Source organism: Eretmochelys imbricata, chromosome 10 (genome assembly GCF_965152235.1).
Source record: "Eretmochelys imbricata isolate rEreImb1 chromosome 10, rEreImb1.hap1, whole genome shotgun sequence".
Classification (NCBI taxonomy): domain Eukaryota; kingdom Metazoa; phylum Chordata; order Testudines; family Cheloniidae; genus Eretmochelys; species Eretmochelys imbricata.
Window position 1 is genome coordinate 461,942 of NC_135581.1, and position 16,340 is coordinate 478,281.

The window sequence follows — 16,340 nt, forward strand, 5'->3', positions numbered from 1 at the left end:
GAAGACATTGAACAAAACCGGCCCCAGGACCAACCCTTGGGGCACTCCATTTGATACCAGCTGCCAATTAGACATGGAGCCATTGATCACTACCTGTTGAGCCCGACAATCTAGCCAACTTTCTACCCACCTTATAGTGCATTCATCCAGCCCATACTTCTTTAACTTGCTGACGAGAATACTGTGGGAGACCGTGTCAAAAGCTTTGCTAAAGTCAAGAAACAATACATCCACTGCTTTCTCATCATAGAAGGCGATTAGATTAGTCAGGCATGACCCTCCCTTGGTGAATCCATGCTGACTGTTCCTGATCACTTTCCTCTCGTGTAAGTGCTTCAGGATTGATTGCTTGAGGACCTGCTCCATGATTTTTCCGGGGACTGAGGTGAGGGTGACTGGCTTGTAGTTCCCAGGATCATCCTCCTTCCCTTTTTTAAAGATGGGCACTACATTAGCCTTTTTCCAGTCATCCAGGACTTCCCCCGTGCGCCACGAGTTTTCAAAGATAATGGCCAATGGCTCTGCAATCACAGCTGCCAATTCCTTTAGCACTCTCGGATGCAGGCCTATTTCTCTATTATTCTTCTTCTATTCCATTTGATGTCATTAACAACTGCAGACCTGGAAATCTTGGGATTATGAGTAAACCTAAACATCTGAGAAATATCACAGAACCATGAGTGATAATGCTAAACTGCAGCAATGCTTTATTTAGGTTCGTACTGTTACCTAAAAAATCATCTGTTCCAGGCCCTGGGCACTATTGACACTCAAAATATTCAATTATGCATTTGAATGGATACAAAACACACTGGTAGCTGCAAAATTTTAAAACATAATGTAAGCCTCTAAATTCCATTCTCACAGACCCCTCACTATCTCCCCATCTCTAAAAGCAGGGTGGGTGGAAATGCCCTAAAGTTCAGCAAACTCTGGTTATTTCAGACAAATGGTGAAAAAATTCCAAAGGCAAAAGGCCCTAATGAAATACGCCTTGTCAGCATTTATAGCTTTAGGAGAGGAAATAATATCTGAACAACTGATATATTGAGTAGTGCATTTTGACAAACTAGGATTTTTCTTAAAAGGGAAGGTACATTTTTACAGTAGCCATCTGTCTGTATGTGTAGTAAAGGGCTCAAAAATTGATGGATCAAACATTTATCAGGGATCCAGGTAGAAGGAAACATGAAAAAAAGACTGCTCTGAAAGATGTGAATTTGATCTAATCGAGCAGTCAATCCATCTTATTACAAGGAGTCAAGTTTAGATATGAAGGCACCTCTTAATTTCCTGAAGGCAGAAAATCCTGACAAATGATTAACATAGAAAGATGACAATATAAAATTGACAAGCATTTCACAGAACGAAGGAATCTGGCTTACCAAACTATTAGCCTACACAATTAACTATTTGCCCTTAACTTCATCATTCAATTTCATAAGCAACATAGAAGAAATGTTAATGAATTAAGTGACCCTAGTTTTCAGACATAAGTTTAATGAAGGTTCAAGTTCAGTTATTTAATAGTTATTTAATTCATTCTGTAGTAAATATATTCAAAATCCATTCTGATATGTTTGAGATATGAACTCTGTATCAAGCATATAAAAACAGTATTTATGCAAGTGGCCTCTGGTTACAGAAAACGATATGAATGTTTGTATTTATGTAAGATAGAATTGTGTTTGAGTGGTCTTGTCAAGTCCCACATCAGCTGATGGTACATCAACAGTTTAATTCCATATGGCAGTCACTGAAGAACTTACTTCCCAACACAATGGACGCTAACAGAAGTGTGAACAACAGAGCTGGTTATAACATTAATTTAGGTGAAACCAAAATGTTCTGCAGAAATATCTGTTCCAACAAATTTCAGAGTAGCAGCCGTATTAGTCTGTATTCACAAAAAGAAAAAGGAGTACTTGTGGCACCTTAGAGACTAACAAATTTATTTGAGCACAAGCTTTCGTGAGCTACAGCTCACTTCATCGGAGGCATTCAGTGGAAAATACAGGGGGGAGATTTATATACATAGAGAACATGAAACAATGGGTCTTATACACACTGTAAGGAGAGTGATCACTTAAGATGAGCTAATACCAGAATAAACATAGGGAAACAGTTTTACTTTGTGTAATGAATGACCCATCCACTCCTAGTCTCTATTCAAGCCTAAAGTTAATTGTATCCAGTTTGCAAATTAATTCGAATTCAGCAGTCTCTCATTGGAGTCTGGTTTTGAAGTTTTTTTGTTGTAATATTGTGACTTTTAGGTCTGTAATCGAGTGATCAGAGAGACTGAAGTGTTCTCTGACTGCTTTATGAATGTTATAATTCTTGACGTGATTTGTGTCCATTTATTCTTTTCCATAGAGACTGTCCAGTTTGACCAATGTATATGGCAGAGGGGCATTGCTGGTACATGATGGCATCTATCACATTGGTAGATGTGCAGGTGAACGAGCCTCTGATAGTGTGGCTGATGTGATTAGGTCTTATGATGGTGTCCACATATCTATTCAGGGGACACAGCTGGCAACGGGCTTTGTTGCAAGGATAGGTTCCTGGGTTAGTGGTTTTGTTGTGTGGTGTGTGGTTGCTGGTGAGTATTTGCTTCAGGTTGGGGGGCTGTCTGTAAGCAAGGACTGGCCTGTCTCCCAAGAGCTGTGAGAGTGATGGGTCATCCTTCAGGGAAGGTTGTAGATCCTTGATGATGCGTTGGGAGAGGTTTTAGTTGGGGGCTGAAGGTGATGGCTAGTGGCACTTTGTTATTTTCTTTGTTGGGCCTGTCCTGTAGTAGGTGACTTCTGGGTACTCTTCTGGCTCTGTCACTTCACTTCAGCAGGTGGGTATTGTAGTTGTAAGAACGCTTGATAGAGATCTTGTAGGTGTTTGTCTCTGTCTGAGGGGTTGGAGCAAATGTGGTTGTATCGTAGAGCTTGGCTGAAGACAATGGATCGTGTGGTGTGGTCTGGATGAAAGCTGGAGGCATGTAGGTAGGCATAGCGTTCAGTAGGTTTCCGGTATAGGGTGGTGTTTGTGACCATCACTTATTAGCACCGTAGTGTCCAGGAAGTGGATCTCTTGTGTGAACTGGTCCAGGCTGAGGTTGATGGTGGGATGGAAATTGTTGACATCATGGTGGAATTCCTCAAGGGCTTCTTTTCCATGGGTCCAGATGATGCAGATGTCATCAATGTAGCGCAAGTAGAGTAAGGGCATTAGGGGACGAGAGCTGAGGAAGCGCTGTTCTAAGTCAGCCATAAAAATGTTGGCATACTGTGGGGTCATGCGGGTACCCATAGCAGTGCCACTGATTTGAAGGTATACATTGTCCTCACCCATAACTATTTCACATTTGGGGACAAAGTCACAAAGTTCAGCCACAAGGTTTGCCGTGACATTATCGGAGATACTGTTCCTGACGGCTTGTAGTCCATCTTTGTGTGGAATGTTGGTGTAGACGGCTTCTACATCCACAGTGGCTAGGATGATGTTTTCAGGAAGATCACCGATGGATTGTAGTTTCCTCAGGAAGTCAGTGGTGTCTCGAAGATAGCTGGGAGTGCCGGCAGCATAGGGCCTGACGAGGGAGTCTACACAGCCAGACAATCCTGCTGTCTGGGTGCCAATGCCTGAGATGATGGGGCATCCAGGATTTCCAGGTTTATGGATCTTGGGTAGCAGATAGAATACCCCAGGTCAGGATTCCAGGGGTGTGTCTGTGCGGATTTGTTCTTGTGCTTTTTCAGGGAGTTTCTTGAGCAAATGGTGTAGTTTCTTTTGGTAACCCTCAGTGGGATCAGAGGGTAATGGCTTGTAGAAAGTGGTGTTGGAGAGCTGCCTAGCAGCCTCTTGTTCATATTCTGACCTATTCATGATGACGACAGCACCTCCTTTATCAGCCTTTTTGAATATGATGTCAGAGTTGTTTCTGAGGCTGTGGATTGCATTGTGTTCTGCACAGATGAGGTTATGGGGCAAGTGATGTTGCTTTTCCACAATATCAGCCCATGCACGTTGGCAGAAGCATTCTATGTAGAAGTCCTGTCTGTTGTTTTGACCTTCAGGAGGAGTCCACCTAGAATCCTTCTTTCTGTAGTGTTGGTACGAAGGTCTCTGTGGATTAGTATGTTGTTCAGAGGTGTGTTGGAAATATTCCTTGAGTCGGAGACGTCGAAAATAGGATTCCAGGTCACCACAGAATGTTATCATGTTCGTGGGGGTGGAGGGGCAGAAGGAGAGGACCCGAGATAGGACAGATTCTTCTGCTGGGCTAAGAGTATAGTTGAATAGATTAACAATATTGCTGGGTGGGTTAAGGGAACCATTGCTGTGGCCCTTGTGGCATGTAGTAGTTTAGATAGTTTAGTGTCCTTTTTCTTTTGTAGAGAAGCAAAGTGTGTGTTGTAAATGGCTTGTCTAGTTTGTTTTCATTGGGAAAGTTTTTGAAATCCAAGGCTCTGTGGTCACTTTTGATGGGAGAGAAAATAAAAACTTGAGCTTTTTGATCTAAAAACTGCTGTTTCAACACAATTCCACTTCATAAACCTATCTCAAAGATTTTGGTTTTGTTCCAATGCATTAGGAAAACAAAATTTTGAAACCTCGGAAGCGGTCACAAAATGGAATGGTCATCCCTCAGCCAATCCTCTGAGGACCTTAATTAAATAAAATTCAAAATTTTATTTGTACAGAATGCTACAATAGGCAACTGGTAAAAATGGATTCTCACAGGCACCAGCCCAGCAAAGCACTGCAGGTTTTGCAGCCATGTGAACAGGCCCATCGATTTCACTGAAATGACACACATGCTCCATAGTTAAGCACATACTGAAGCGTTTGTTGGGTTGGGGCCCTGTGATGTGTTAAAGAGCAGCTATGGATTCAGGCAGTCCCACCCTGCTGCACCTGGCACACCAATCTTGGAGAAGTAGCCTTCAAATGGGAGAAGCTCAGCTCAAAAGGCTCAGGCTAGGGAAGCAGACAGGCCTCTTATCTTTAGCGCCCAGAAAGGAACAAAGCAGTCATCCAAGCCCCGTGAGGGGAAGGTGGGCCAACACAGGAAGGAACCCTGAAGCAGCAGCAGCAAGAGATCTGACGAGAGACACCTTATCAACTTCTTCCACGGGTCTCTGAGCTGGAACCGAGGGTAGATGGAAGGGCTGAGTTCCTCTATAACCTCACCAGGAAGACTAGTGTGAAGATCCAAGAGTCCACAAGGACTACTTTAGCCTTGGACCACGGCTGTTTGCCTGTGTGATGTCCTGGGACTACTGGGTGAAAACCCTGATTCATTCCGAAAGGGGTGAGACCAAAGATGACCCAGCTGTAGGGCCAAGTCACAAAGCAACAGGGATCACCAGTGGACCTGGTCATAGGACTACAAAGAAAAAACCCTGCAATGCTGCACTTAGCTAAAAGGCAGCATACCAGGAGGTAAATCACTTTGCCACAAGCCCACACAATCCCTATCAAAAATATAGGGATAAAGTAAGCATCACTTAGAGTGATCAGAGCATGTTCCACTAAGGCTATGGCTACACTACTACAGAGCTTAAAATGGCACAGTTGTATTGATGCAGCTGCACGTGCTGTAAGCTCTCTAGTGTAGCCGCTCTAAGATGACAGGAGAGAGTTCTCCTGTCAATTTAATTAATCCACCTCCAATGAGTGGCGATAGCACTGTCCAAACCAGCACTTAGCTCGGTATAATTTATGGCTTGTTCACACCCCCGAGTGACATAAGTTATATCAACGTAAGTGGCAGTGTACACATTGCCTTAGTAACTTCTTCTTAGGCTCTGACGCTATTGCACTTTAACCCTGAAGATTAGAAATATTAATGAAAATAGGAAATCTGAAGCAGACACTTCCAACAGATACTGCTATTATTAAATTAATTGGGAGCTTTGTAGGAAGATGGGGGAAAGCAACGGTATTAAAAAGCACTTAAATGAAATCCATTCACCATCACAGAAATGTGAACATCACTGCTTTACTTACAAGTCTGGATCTTCATTTTGTTTTAGTTTTTCTATCTCTAAATCTTTCTGCATCCAGATAGCTCATGGAATATGTTTTGTATGGTATGCCCAACACTAGATAAAAACTAGTATACATATCAGTAATATTGGATAACACACATTACAAAGTATAATAATTATTCCAAAAACAAGTATTAACAACAGGAAATTCAGAGTTAAAGTTAAGCTTTCCGTGATGTCATGCAATATCCATACAATTAGGATTACTGCATATTAGCACTTGTGGTGCCAGATTAGAAGAAACTGATTTTTAGAGACTGATGTTTTGTTCCTACCAAAATTAACTTAGTTCTTTATCAAGAGAGTACAACAACAATTAAGTCATGAAACCCAAACCATACAGTACAACTGCATATTTCTGAACTGAACCACATTACAGATAGCTATGCTGTTTTCTAAAAAAAACATCAAGGAGTCTGATGACATCTTAAAGACTAACAGATTTATTTGGGGATAAGCTTTCATGGGTAAAAAACCCACTTCTTCAGATGCATGGAGAAGTGGGTTTTTTACCCACAAAAGCTTATGTCCAAAAAAATCTGTTAGCCTTTAAGGCGCCACCAGACTCCTTGTTATTTTTGTGGATACAGACTAACACGGCTACCTCTCTGATACTTGGTATGCTATTTTCTGTTAATTTCTAGGATTCCACATTCAAGTTCAGGTAAAGATTTTTGCTAATGAGGGAACTTGTAGGAACACGTATACCAACTACTTACCCTCTAACCTCTTCCATTACTAAGCAAAGAACTTCAGTTTCTAGAACCTTCAGGGGCCAGAGCCAATGTTTAAAGGGCCTGTTTTATTATTTAATAACCGTCAAACTGATCTGAAGCAGGAAGCCACAGGAATCTCCAAGCACCTGTATTCAGCCTCTAACCCAATTATCTAGATACATAAATAAGTCACTAACATTTCTTCCACTCCTGTTCATCTGGATCTTTTATAAACTGATCCAATCCAACGCAAACCAGAAAAGAACCAAAATAACTGTGACAGATCTAAACTATTGCTGTTACATTATATTCCTGTTTATAATCTTAATACCAAATTTAATAAAATCTTGGGAAAAGAATGTGATAAGCAAGTTAATCCTTGCAATGCCTAACAATAAAGAATATATGAAAATACTGTTAAATAAGTGTATTAGTCTTTTAACCATGCTGCAAGTCTGTCTTTCCCCCACCAAAGCCATTTATTGCTTACAGCAATCATTGGTCAGTAAGGCTGAAACGGGCTTTAGCACAAGCTTCAACATTTCTCTACATTATGCTGTTTTATCCAGTTCTTTTGCACATACCCAATTATTGGGTCTCAGCTTTTTCAAGTATGCTTACTTGCCTAAAAGATATGTATAGGAGAACGTGAAGGTAAACAAAATTGGTTGTGCTGTTTTTGCTTTTTATGTCTAAAATAACAAAATTCCCACCTCAAAAAGTGTTTCCTGTTTTTAAACTTTCAAAATATCAGAAGTACCAGAACTTTACCAAAGTAGAACCAGGGAAGTTCTTTGTGGAGGATACCTGTGAATAAGCTCCTTAACATAGGGCTTTTCTTCTTAGTGTTTGCGTTAAACAGTCTGTATAGAAAAACAATCACAACACATTTAAATCAGGTCTCACTTGCATGGTTTTTTTGATGTCATAAACCTATGAGTTCTAGAGTCATTCAGAGAGTCCTTCCAAGAAAGTTTTGAGTTATTAAGGTGAAAAAGGTAGACATTTAAAAACTTTGATTACCTTAAGTGGGTTTAATAAAAAGGGTGCTACATTTTTTTAAGTATTTAGACAGAGCTAACATCTTCCAAGCGGTACATAACTATCTAGTTCTGACTATCTAGTTCATAACTATCTAGTTCATAACTGCTGAATTGGAATTCATTTGCAAATTGGATACTATTAATTTAGGCTTAAATAGAGACTGGGAGTGGCTAAGTCATTATGCAAGGTAGCCTATTTCCTCTTGTTTTTTCCTACCCCCCCCCCCCCCCAAGATGTTCTGGTTTAACTTGGATTTAAACTTGGAGAGTGGTCAGTTTGGATGAGCTATTACCAGCAGGAGAGTGAGTTTGTGTGTGTATGGGGGTGGGGGGGATGTGAGAAAACCTGGATTTGTGCTGGAAATGGCCCACCTTGGTTATCATGCACATTGTAGGGAGAATGGTCACTTTGGATGAGCTATTACCAGCAGGATAGTGAGTTTGTGTGTGTGGTTTTTGGGAGGGGGGTGAGGGGGTAAGAGAACCTGGATTTGTGCAGGAAATGGCCCAACTTGATTATCATGCACATTGTGTAAAGAGTTGTCACTTTGGATGGGCTATCACCAGCAGGAGAGTGAATTTGTGTGGGGGGGGTGGAGGGTGAGAAAACCTGGATTTGTGCTGGAAATGGCCCAACCTGATGATCACTTTAGATAAGCTATTACCAACAGGACAGTGGGGTGGGAAGAGGTATTGTTTCATATTCTCTGTGTATATATAAAGTCTGCTGCAGTTTCCACGGTATGCATCCGATGAAGTGAGCTGTAGCTCACGAAAGCTCATGCTCAAATAAATTGGTTAGTCTCTAAGGTGCCACAAGTACTCCTTTTCTTTTTGCGAATACAGACTAACACGGCTGTTACTCTGAAACCTATCTAGTTCCTGCAATCTCTCCCCTAATACCTATGGACTCTGTTTTTGTTACTTCCTTTGGATACTTTATCAATGTCTCTTATACAGATAGAGTTGAGGGAGGAACAAGCACAGCGATCCAGTCACAGTTATAAAAACTGTGAGAAAATGTGTTATTTCTTGTAAGACATGGGAAGCAATTTCCATGTCCACTCAAGAATAGGGTTTGCTTAAAAAAAAAAACCGACCATGCTGTGGATGCACATTTAGTTTGAAAGCTACGCCACACACAACTGTCTGTATCACTACTCTCTGACCAGTTATTTCTAACACATATGGGTATGTACCTAGCCATATTAAACTACTTATCTGACCTTGTAAACCTAGAATGTTGAAAACAGTGTTCATGAGTTTATTCCATCTTTCAACCCTAGCCTGGTTTGGGATTAGTTTTCTCTAAATCTTTTACCAATCAAGAAGTTGACAGCCTATGTGTCAGTGATACAGACAAAGCTGTCTATGGATAAAAGAAGTGTGAGGGATTTTAAACAGACACTATGAACTCAAAAACAAAAAACAAAGAAATCTCACATTTTTCTGAAAAGTTTTATATGTAAAACAGTTACAAGTATTTAAGATTACAAGAGCTTAGTCTACACTAGAAACAAATTGCCAGGATAGCTATACTAGTAAACACTTCTACTGTAGATGCAGATTTTATAGCGGGGGGGCCAAACTTACAGATCCTCTGAGCCACATATGATACTCTTCAGAAGTTGAGAGCCGGGCACACCTTCCAGAGCTCAGAGCTTCTACCTTGCGGCTGGGTGATGGGGCTCGGGACTTTAGCCTCATGGAAGGTGCTTGCGGCTTCAGCAAGAGCGGGGCTGAAGTCTCAAACCCTGGCAGGTGCCTCCTGCAGGGCTGAAGCTGCTAGCCCCACCAGCCTTCCTTAGGGTAGAAGGCCCTAGCCACCATCCCCTCTCCCCATCTGGTAAGAGGAAACTAGTGGGGGGGGGAGGAGGTGTGCTCTGTGAGCCGCATGCAGCTGTTTGGCCACTCCGGTTATATAAAAGTGCTTTTGCTGGTATAGCTTATACCCAAATAAAAAACTATGCAGCAAAAGCACTTTTATGTTAACACAAAATTAACCGAAATAATTTTTTTCCCAGTTTACATATATAATAAAATTCCAGGATTATCATTTTGTGTGTCACTCAGAAGCCAGTTACATCTGTAGAGTCGATGTGAAGCGATAGAAACAGCTATAAGCATGGCTGAGGGCTCACTGTTCGGAATATCACCACGTTGAATCATCAATGGGACTGATGGTCTGATATCCAATTTTTAAGTTCTTAGACATTCTGACTTTACTAATTATACCTGTGTGGCGTATAGCCATGCACGTATCCCACGTCACCAGTACTAGACCACTGATCACCACCCTTACTCTACAGCTAATCTGCATGGACCAATTTCATGGGTTGTTTGAGGGAGACTGCACAGATGGTGGGTTACTTGGCCTAATGGCGACACCCACCATGTGCACAAATCTCCCAGCATAACCTTGTCAGACACAAATCAACACAACCACACACAACTGAAGCACTACCCTGAACCCTAGAATGTCTGAGTCAGTGCAAAGCAATAGAAACAGCTACAAGCATGGTTGAGAGCTGTTTGATCTGAATATTACCAAGGTCAGTCATCAATGGGGTTTTGCAGCCTGTTACTGTCCCATATTTTTTCTTTTTTTTTTTTTATATAAACATGGTTTTACAAATCACACTTGTGCAACAGAACAGACCTTCAGCTACTAATTAATTATTATCAACAGAGATCCCATTTATTTATCAGTAACTGTAGTTAAGGTTGTATTGAGATTGGTATATAAAGCAGGACTAAAATAGCTTTCACATTTTAATAATTAAATTCATTCTCCAACATCAGCACTATAACTCTTCAGAGGACAATTTTTTTATTTTTTTGGAGGTGGGGAAGGGGTTGTTTCCCAAACATATTATCTCTAATTGTAGGGGAAATGCTTTAAAATAGACCTCTAAAAAAATTATCCAGTTTTCTCACATTTCTTTAGGTTCCTATAGCTAAACAGCCACCCTTTCCACAAATGCCACATTTCTCTCACACAAACTTTGATAACATCTCACGTGCTATCAAATTTAAGTTCAAAAGAACTTAAAAATTAAACCGTTATTTTTCCTTATTTGGCATAACCTGAAAGTTATATTAAGATTAGCCTACAGAAATTCACAGATTAATTCATGACATCAGTCTTCTCTTACTGTCAATCTGATTCCCTAACAATTACTAAATAAACAAACAAAAACAGACAGACATCTTTGGGGGAGGTAGAAACGTCATTTTCAGTGAAAATGAGCATTGACTGGCATCAGCCTTGCTCTGCACATATTCCTCAGTGAGAATGGTCAGCATGGCTGCTGGAGTGGGCTTTGGGGGACAGATGAAACACAGGAGGAGGGTGCCGTGAAGGGGGTCCTGGGAAGATGGGGGAATTAGCATGGGTTGGGAACAGGGATGTAAGTGAAAGTGGGCTTCAACTGAGAGGGGCCCAAAGAGGAGCTACATTGACAAACTATCTGTGTTCCAGAGAGAAGTTGTGTTGAGGGACCACTTTGGAGTGGAAGGGAAACGTGGAGGTGAAGATACACCATGCGGGGACAGCATGGGGAAAAGTAAAGCTTGAGTTCCTCTCCCTTCCACTTCACGCTTCCCCCAAAACCCTTCCTGGCTGAATCCCCACTTCCTCTCTCATCCCCTATCACCTCCCACTGGGCTGATTAAGTTTATAGAAGTCACTATGTATAAAATCTAAAAGCTGAATGTAGCACACAGAAGCAGGGAGACAGGAGCAGAGGATATGTTGTGGAATGGGGCTGGGCCATCACCCCTAGCCTGAGGGTTCCCAGCATGTTTTTCCACATCCCTGAGCAATAAAAGTTGATAGTTATTAAATCTTAAAAACTGCACTATAATAAATTTTGCTACATATCCCATAAATGCAAACTATAAGAACCACTTCAGTCAGCTACTTCCCTTCTATCAATCAGCGTTCACAATCAGAATGTAAGTCAGCAGCTATATCTGAAAGGCTTATTTTAGTTCAATCACCTGTGACGACTATCTCCCTCACTACCACTGCCTATGATTTGAGTTCAGACAATTGGTGCTAATGAAAAAAAAGCAGGTTACAGAGTAACAGGTGGTCCCTTCCAGAACAAGAAAGTTCTAATATCCTTTCAGTGGAAATTTCCATTAAAAGCAACCTTAACACCCAAGCATAATGAAACTAGAAGTCTACTTTCAACAGCATGGTTCAATCTTTGCTCCTCCAAAACACAAGCCCAAAGAAGCAGCTGTTTTCCTTTCAGTGTCAGAATTAAAATTATGGAGACAAGCTCAGTTTGGGGGCACATGTTGTACACTCGAGGAGCCAGATGATTCATAGAAGATGGGCTTTTCATCTTCTCTGGATGAAAAGTGGAAATTTTAGTTTCTTAACCTAATGACCATTTTAATCAGGTTCACTCTGTACAAAGAAAGACAAAAAACCTCTTTCGTGTACAAAAACTGTGCAGTAGTTAAAGGCAATTACAAGTATTTTATACCAGTAGTTATCAACCAGGGGTATGCAGCGGTCTTCTAGGGAGTACATCAACTCGTCTAGTTATTTGCCTAGCTTTACAACAGAGTACATAAAATACACTAGCAAAGTCAGTACAAAATAAAATTTCATACAGACAGTGGACTACTTATACTGCGCTCTATACTATACGCTGAAATGTAAGTACAATATTTATATTTCGGTTGAGTGACTTTCTAATTATATGGTAAAAATGAGAAAGTAAGCATTTTTCAATAACAGTGTTCTGTGACACTTTTGTATTTTTATGTCTGATTTTGTAAGCAAGTAGTTTTTTAGTGAAGTGAAACTTGGGGGTACACCAGGCAAGTCGGACTCCCGAAAGGGGTCTAGTGGTCTGGAAAGGTTCAGAGCCACTGTTTCACAGCACTGCCGCAGACCCCATCGCACCCAGACACACCCCGCTCCTGACCAGCGGGGTTCCCACAGAGCCCAATGCACTCAATTCCTCTCTGGTCCCGCTCGGGAGAGTTCCTGCGGAGCCCATCGTGCCCAGACCCCCCACCCCGTCCTGGGGTTCACGCAGAGCCCATCGCACCCAGAGCCCCCCGCCCAGCGAGGCCTGACAGGGGGCCCCGCCCAGCCCCCCCGCGCCGAGACCCCAGCGCCGCCCGGGAGTTGAGGGAGGGCCCCGCACAGCCCCACCGCACCCAGAGCCCTCGCGCCCCCTCAGAGCCGCTCGCGCCCTCCGCGTGGGGGCTGCTGTGAGGGGCGAACCGCACCGAGTCCGCGGAAGAGCCTCGAGCGCCTTGCTGGGGCGCCCGCACCTCGCGGCCTGGGGCCAGCCGGCCCCGCCGCTGCGGCCTAGCCCCTCCTCCCAGAGGGCGCCCGCGGGCCGCACGAGCGGCCGGGCCCGACGCAGCCCCTGCGCAGGGGCCCGGCACGCCGCGTACTCACGAGGTGGCTGCTGGTGCTGGCCATGGGCCCGCCCGGCCGGCCCGGCCTCCCCTCGAGTCGCCCTTTAAGAGCCCAGCTCACGGCGGAGGAACCCGGGCCAATGGGGCACCCGCATCCTCCGCCCGTGACGTCACCCACAACAATGCCCCCACCTCTGGCGAGGGCGGGACTTCCACGCTTCCACACCTCCATTGGCTCAGCGGCCTGCTACTCACTGGCAGGCCCAGGTGTAGTGTCAGACTCTACTTCTTGCCGATTCCGCTCCGTGCAGCGCATAAACGGGAGCGCACGCTCTGCGCATGCTCAATTAACACGGCGACGCCACTGCCCTCGTCTGTCCTCGGGAGCCGCTCCGACCCTGCCCTGAGCAGCGCTAGGCTCCAGCCCCCTCTCACACCCACTTCCGGGTTGGCTCCGAGCCAGTAGAGGATCATGGGAAGCAGCTCGGCGTAGTCTCACACCTATTAGCTTCTCAGCCCAGACTCCCCCGCGCGGATACCCATGATGCACCTGTCCGATTTCCTCAGCCCCGCCTGCGGATCGCCACCCGCCGTTCACCTGTCCCGCAGTGGCCAGCTCCACCCACAATGCACCTGGTCTCCACGTACAACGTCCGCCCCAGCCCACCTTCCCCCACGCCCAGCCTGGCTGCCCAGCATGCACCGGGGCAGTGCCACCCTTGTCCCCGCGGCTGGGCCCAGCAGGCACCGGGGTTGCGCCGGCGGGGGCGCTGCGCCAGCCCTCGCCTTGGGGGCCCAGCGTGCACCGGGGCCCGGCCGCCCCTCGCGCGCCCCGGGCGGCCCACCGGCTCTGCGGGCCCAGCGTGCACCGGGGCCCGGCCGCCCACCGGCTCTGCGGGCCTTGCCTCTGGCGGGTTCCAGGCTCTTCGCGTCTCGTGTGAGGAGGCGTCCCACAAAGGCAACTGGCACGGCTGCTTCCTAACTGCCCCAGAGCTGGGGAATCGCCCGGTCCAGGCCTGGTGCGCAGTCTCTTCAGGACCATGCTTGCAGCCCCTGCCATGGCCGGGGGACGATGGCATTGCTTAAACAGCTGTACGCACTTGTGATTTCCAGCTGCTTCTTGGAACCATGGATCCCCAGAGTAAATTGGAGCAGTCCATGACAAGAGCTGCCAAGCAAGCCTCCAGCCAGCTCCACGATCAGCTGCAAAGATGGAATAAAGCTATCTTTACCCGGCCCCTCTCCTTCGGTCCCTTATTGAGTGCTGTCATATTCAATGACCACTTTAATATTAATAATGCAGAATTAGAGGGGATTCAGAGCAGGGCCATGAAAATGATCAAATGCCTGGAAAAATCTTTCCTATGAAGAGAGACTGAAGAGATTGAGAGTATTTTACAAATTTCAGAATAGCAGCCCAGTTAGCCTGTATTCGCAAAAAGAACAGGAGGACTATGGCACCTTAGAGACTAACCAATTTATTTGAGCATAAGCTTTCGTGAGCTACAGCTCACTTCATCAGATGCATACTGTGGAAAGTGTAGAAGATCTTTTTATACACACAAAGCATGAAAAAATACATCCCCCCACCCCACTCTCCTGCTGGTAAAAGCTTATCTAAAGTGACCACTCTCCTTACAATGTGTATGATAATCAAGGTGGGCCATTTCCAGCACAAATCCAGGGTTTAACAAGAACGTCTGAGGAGGAGGAGGAGGGTAAGAAAAAACAAGGGGAAATAGGCTTGAATAGAGACTGGGAGTGGCTAAGTCATTATGCAAGTTAACCTAAGTTAATTGTATCCAATTTGCAAATGAATTCCAATTCAGCAGTCTATCGCTGGAGTCTGGATTTGAAGTTTTTTTGTTGTAAGTTTTGTTGTTGTTGTAGATCCTTAATAATGTGTTGGAGGGGTTATAGTTGGGGGCTGAAGGTGACGGCTAGTGGCATTCTGTTATTTTCTTTGTTAGGTCTGTCCTGTAGTAGGTGACTTCTGGGAGCTCTTCTGGCTCTATCAATCTGTTTCTTCACTTCCGCAGGTGGGTATTGTAGTTGTCAGAATGCTTGATAGAGATCTTGTAGGTGTTTGTCTCTGTCTGAGGGGTTGGAGCAAATGCGGTTGTATTGCAGAGCTTGGCTGTAGACAATGGATTACCTACTACAGGACAGGCCTAACAAAGGAAATAACAGAACGCCACTAGCCATCACCTTCAGCTCCCAACTAAAACCCCTCCAACGCATTATTAAGGATCTACAACCTATCCTGAAGGATAACCCAACACTCTCACAAATCTTGGGAGACAGGCCAGTCCTTGCTTACAGACAGCCCCCCAACCTGAAGCAAATACTCACCAGCAACCACATACCACACAACAGAACCACTAACCCAGGAACCTATCCTTGCAACAAAGCCCGTTGCCAACTGTGCCCACATATCTATTCAGGGGACACCATCACAGGGCCTAATCACATCAGCCACACTATCAGAGGCTCGTTCACCTGCACATCTACCAATGTGATAGATGCCATCATGTGCCAGCAATGCCCCTCTGCCATGTACATTCGTCAAACTGGACAGTCTCTACGTAAAAGAATAAATGGACACAAATCAGACGTCAAGAATTATAACATTCAAAAACCAGTGGGAGAACACTTCAATCTCTCTGGTCACTCGATTTCTGATCTCAAAGTGGCAATTCTTCAACAAAAAAACTTCAAAACCAGTCTCCAACGAGAGACTGCTGAATTGGAATTAATTTGCAAACTAGATACAATTAACTTAGTCTTGAATAGAGACTGGGAGTGGATGGGTCATTACACAAAGTAAAACTATTTCCCCATGTTTATTCTCTCCCCCCCCCCCCCGTACTGTTCCTCAGACGTTCTTGTCAACTGCTGGAAATGGCCCACCTTGATTATCACTACAAAAGCTTTTCTTCTCCCTCCCCCTCTCCGTTCTCCTGCTGGTAATAGCTCACCTTAAGTGATCACTCTCATTACTGTGTGTATGGTAACACCCATTGTTTCATGTTCTCTATGTATATAAATCTCCCCACTGTATTTTCCACTGAATGCATCCGATGAAGTGAGCTGTAGCTCACAAAAGCTTATGCTCAAATAAGTTTGTTAGTCTCTAAGGT

At 44.3% G+C, this 16,340-nt stretch overlaps 1 protein-coding gene across 4 annotated transcripts in view; it reads right to left on the bottom strand.

The window, feature by feature from the left end:
* PDPK1 (3-phosphoinositide dependent protein kinase 1) overlaps positions 1–13,799 on the bottom strand; it is a 96,977-nt gene extending 83,178 nt beyond the window's left edge. The window contains exon 1 of one of the 4 annotated variants that reach the window (XM_077827607.1): positions 13,751–13,799. Coding sequence is in view for 2 of the 4 variants with exons in the window: in XM_077827609.1 (XP_077683735.1) it covers positions 13,456–13,516 (61 nt within the window). In the remaining 2 variants the exon portion in view is untranslated. Of the gene's footprint in view, positions 1–13,240; positions 13,394–13,455; positions 13,613–13,750 lie in introns of those variants that run through there. The other 3 variants (XM_077827609.1, XM_077827606.1, XM_077827605.1) reach the window with 3 other exon arrangements.
* Between the last annotated feature and the right edge of the window lie 2,541 nt (positions 13,800–16,340).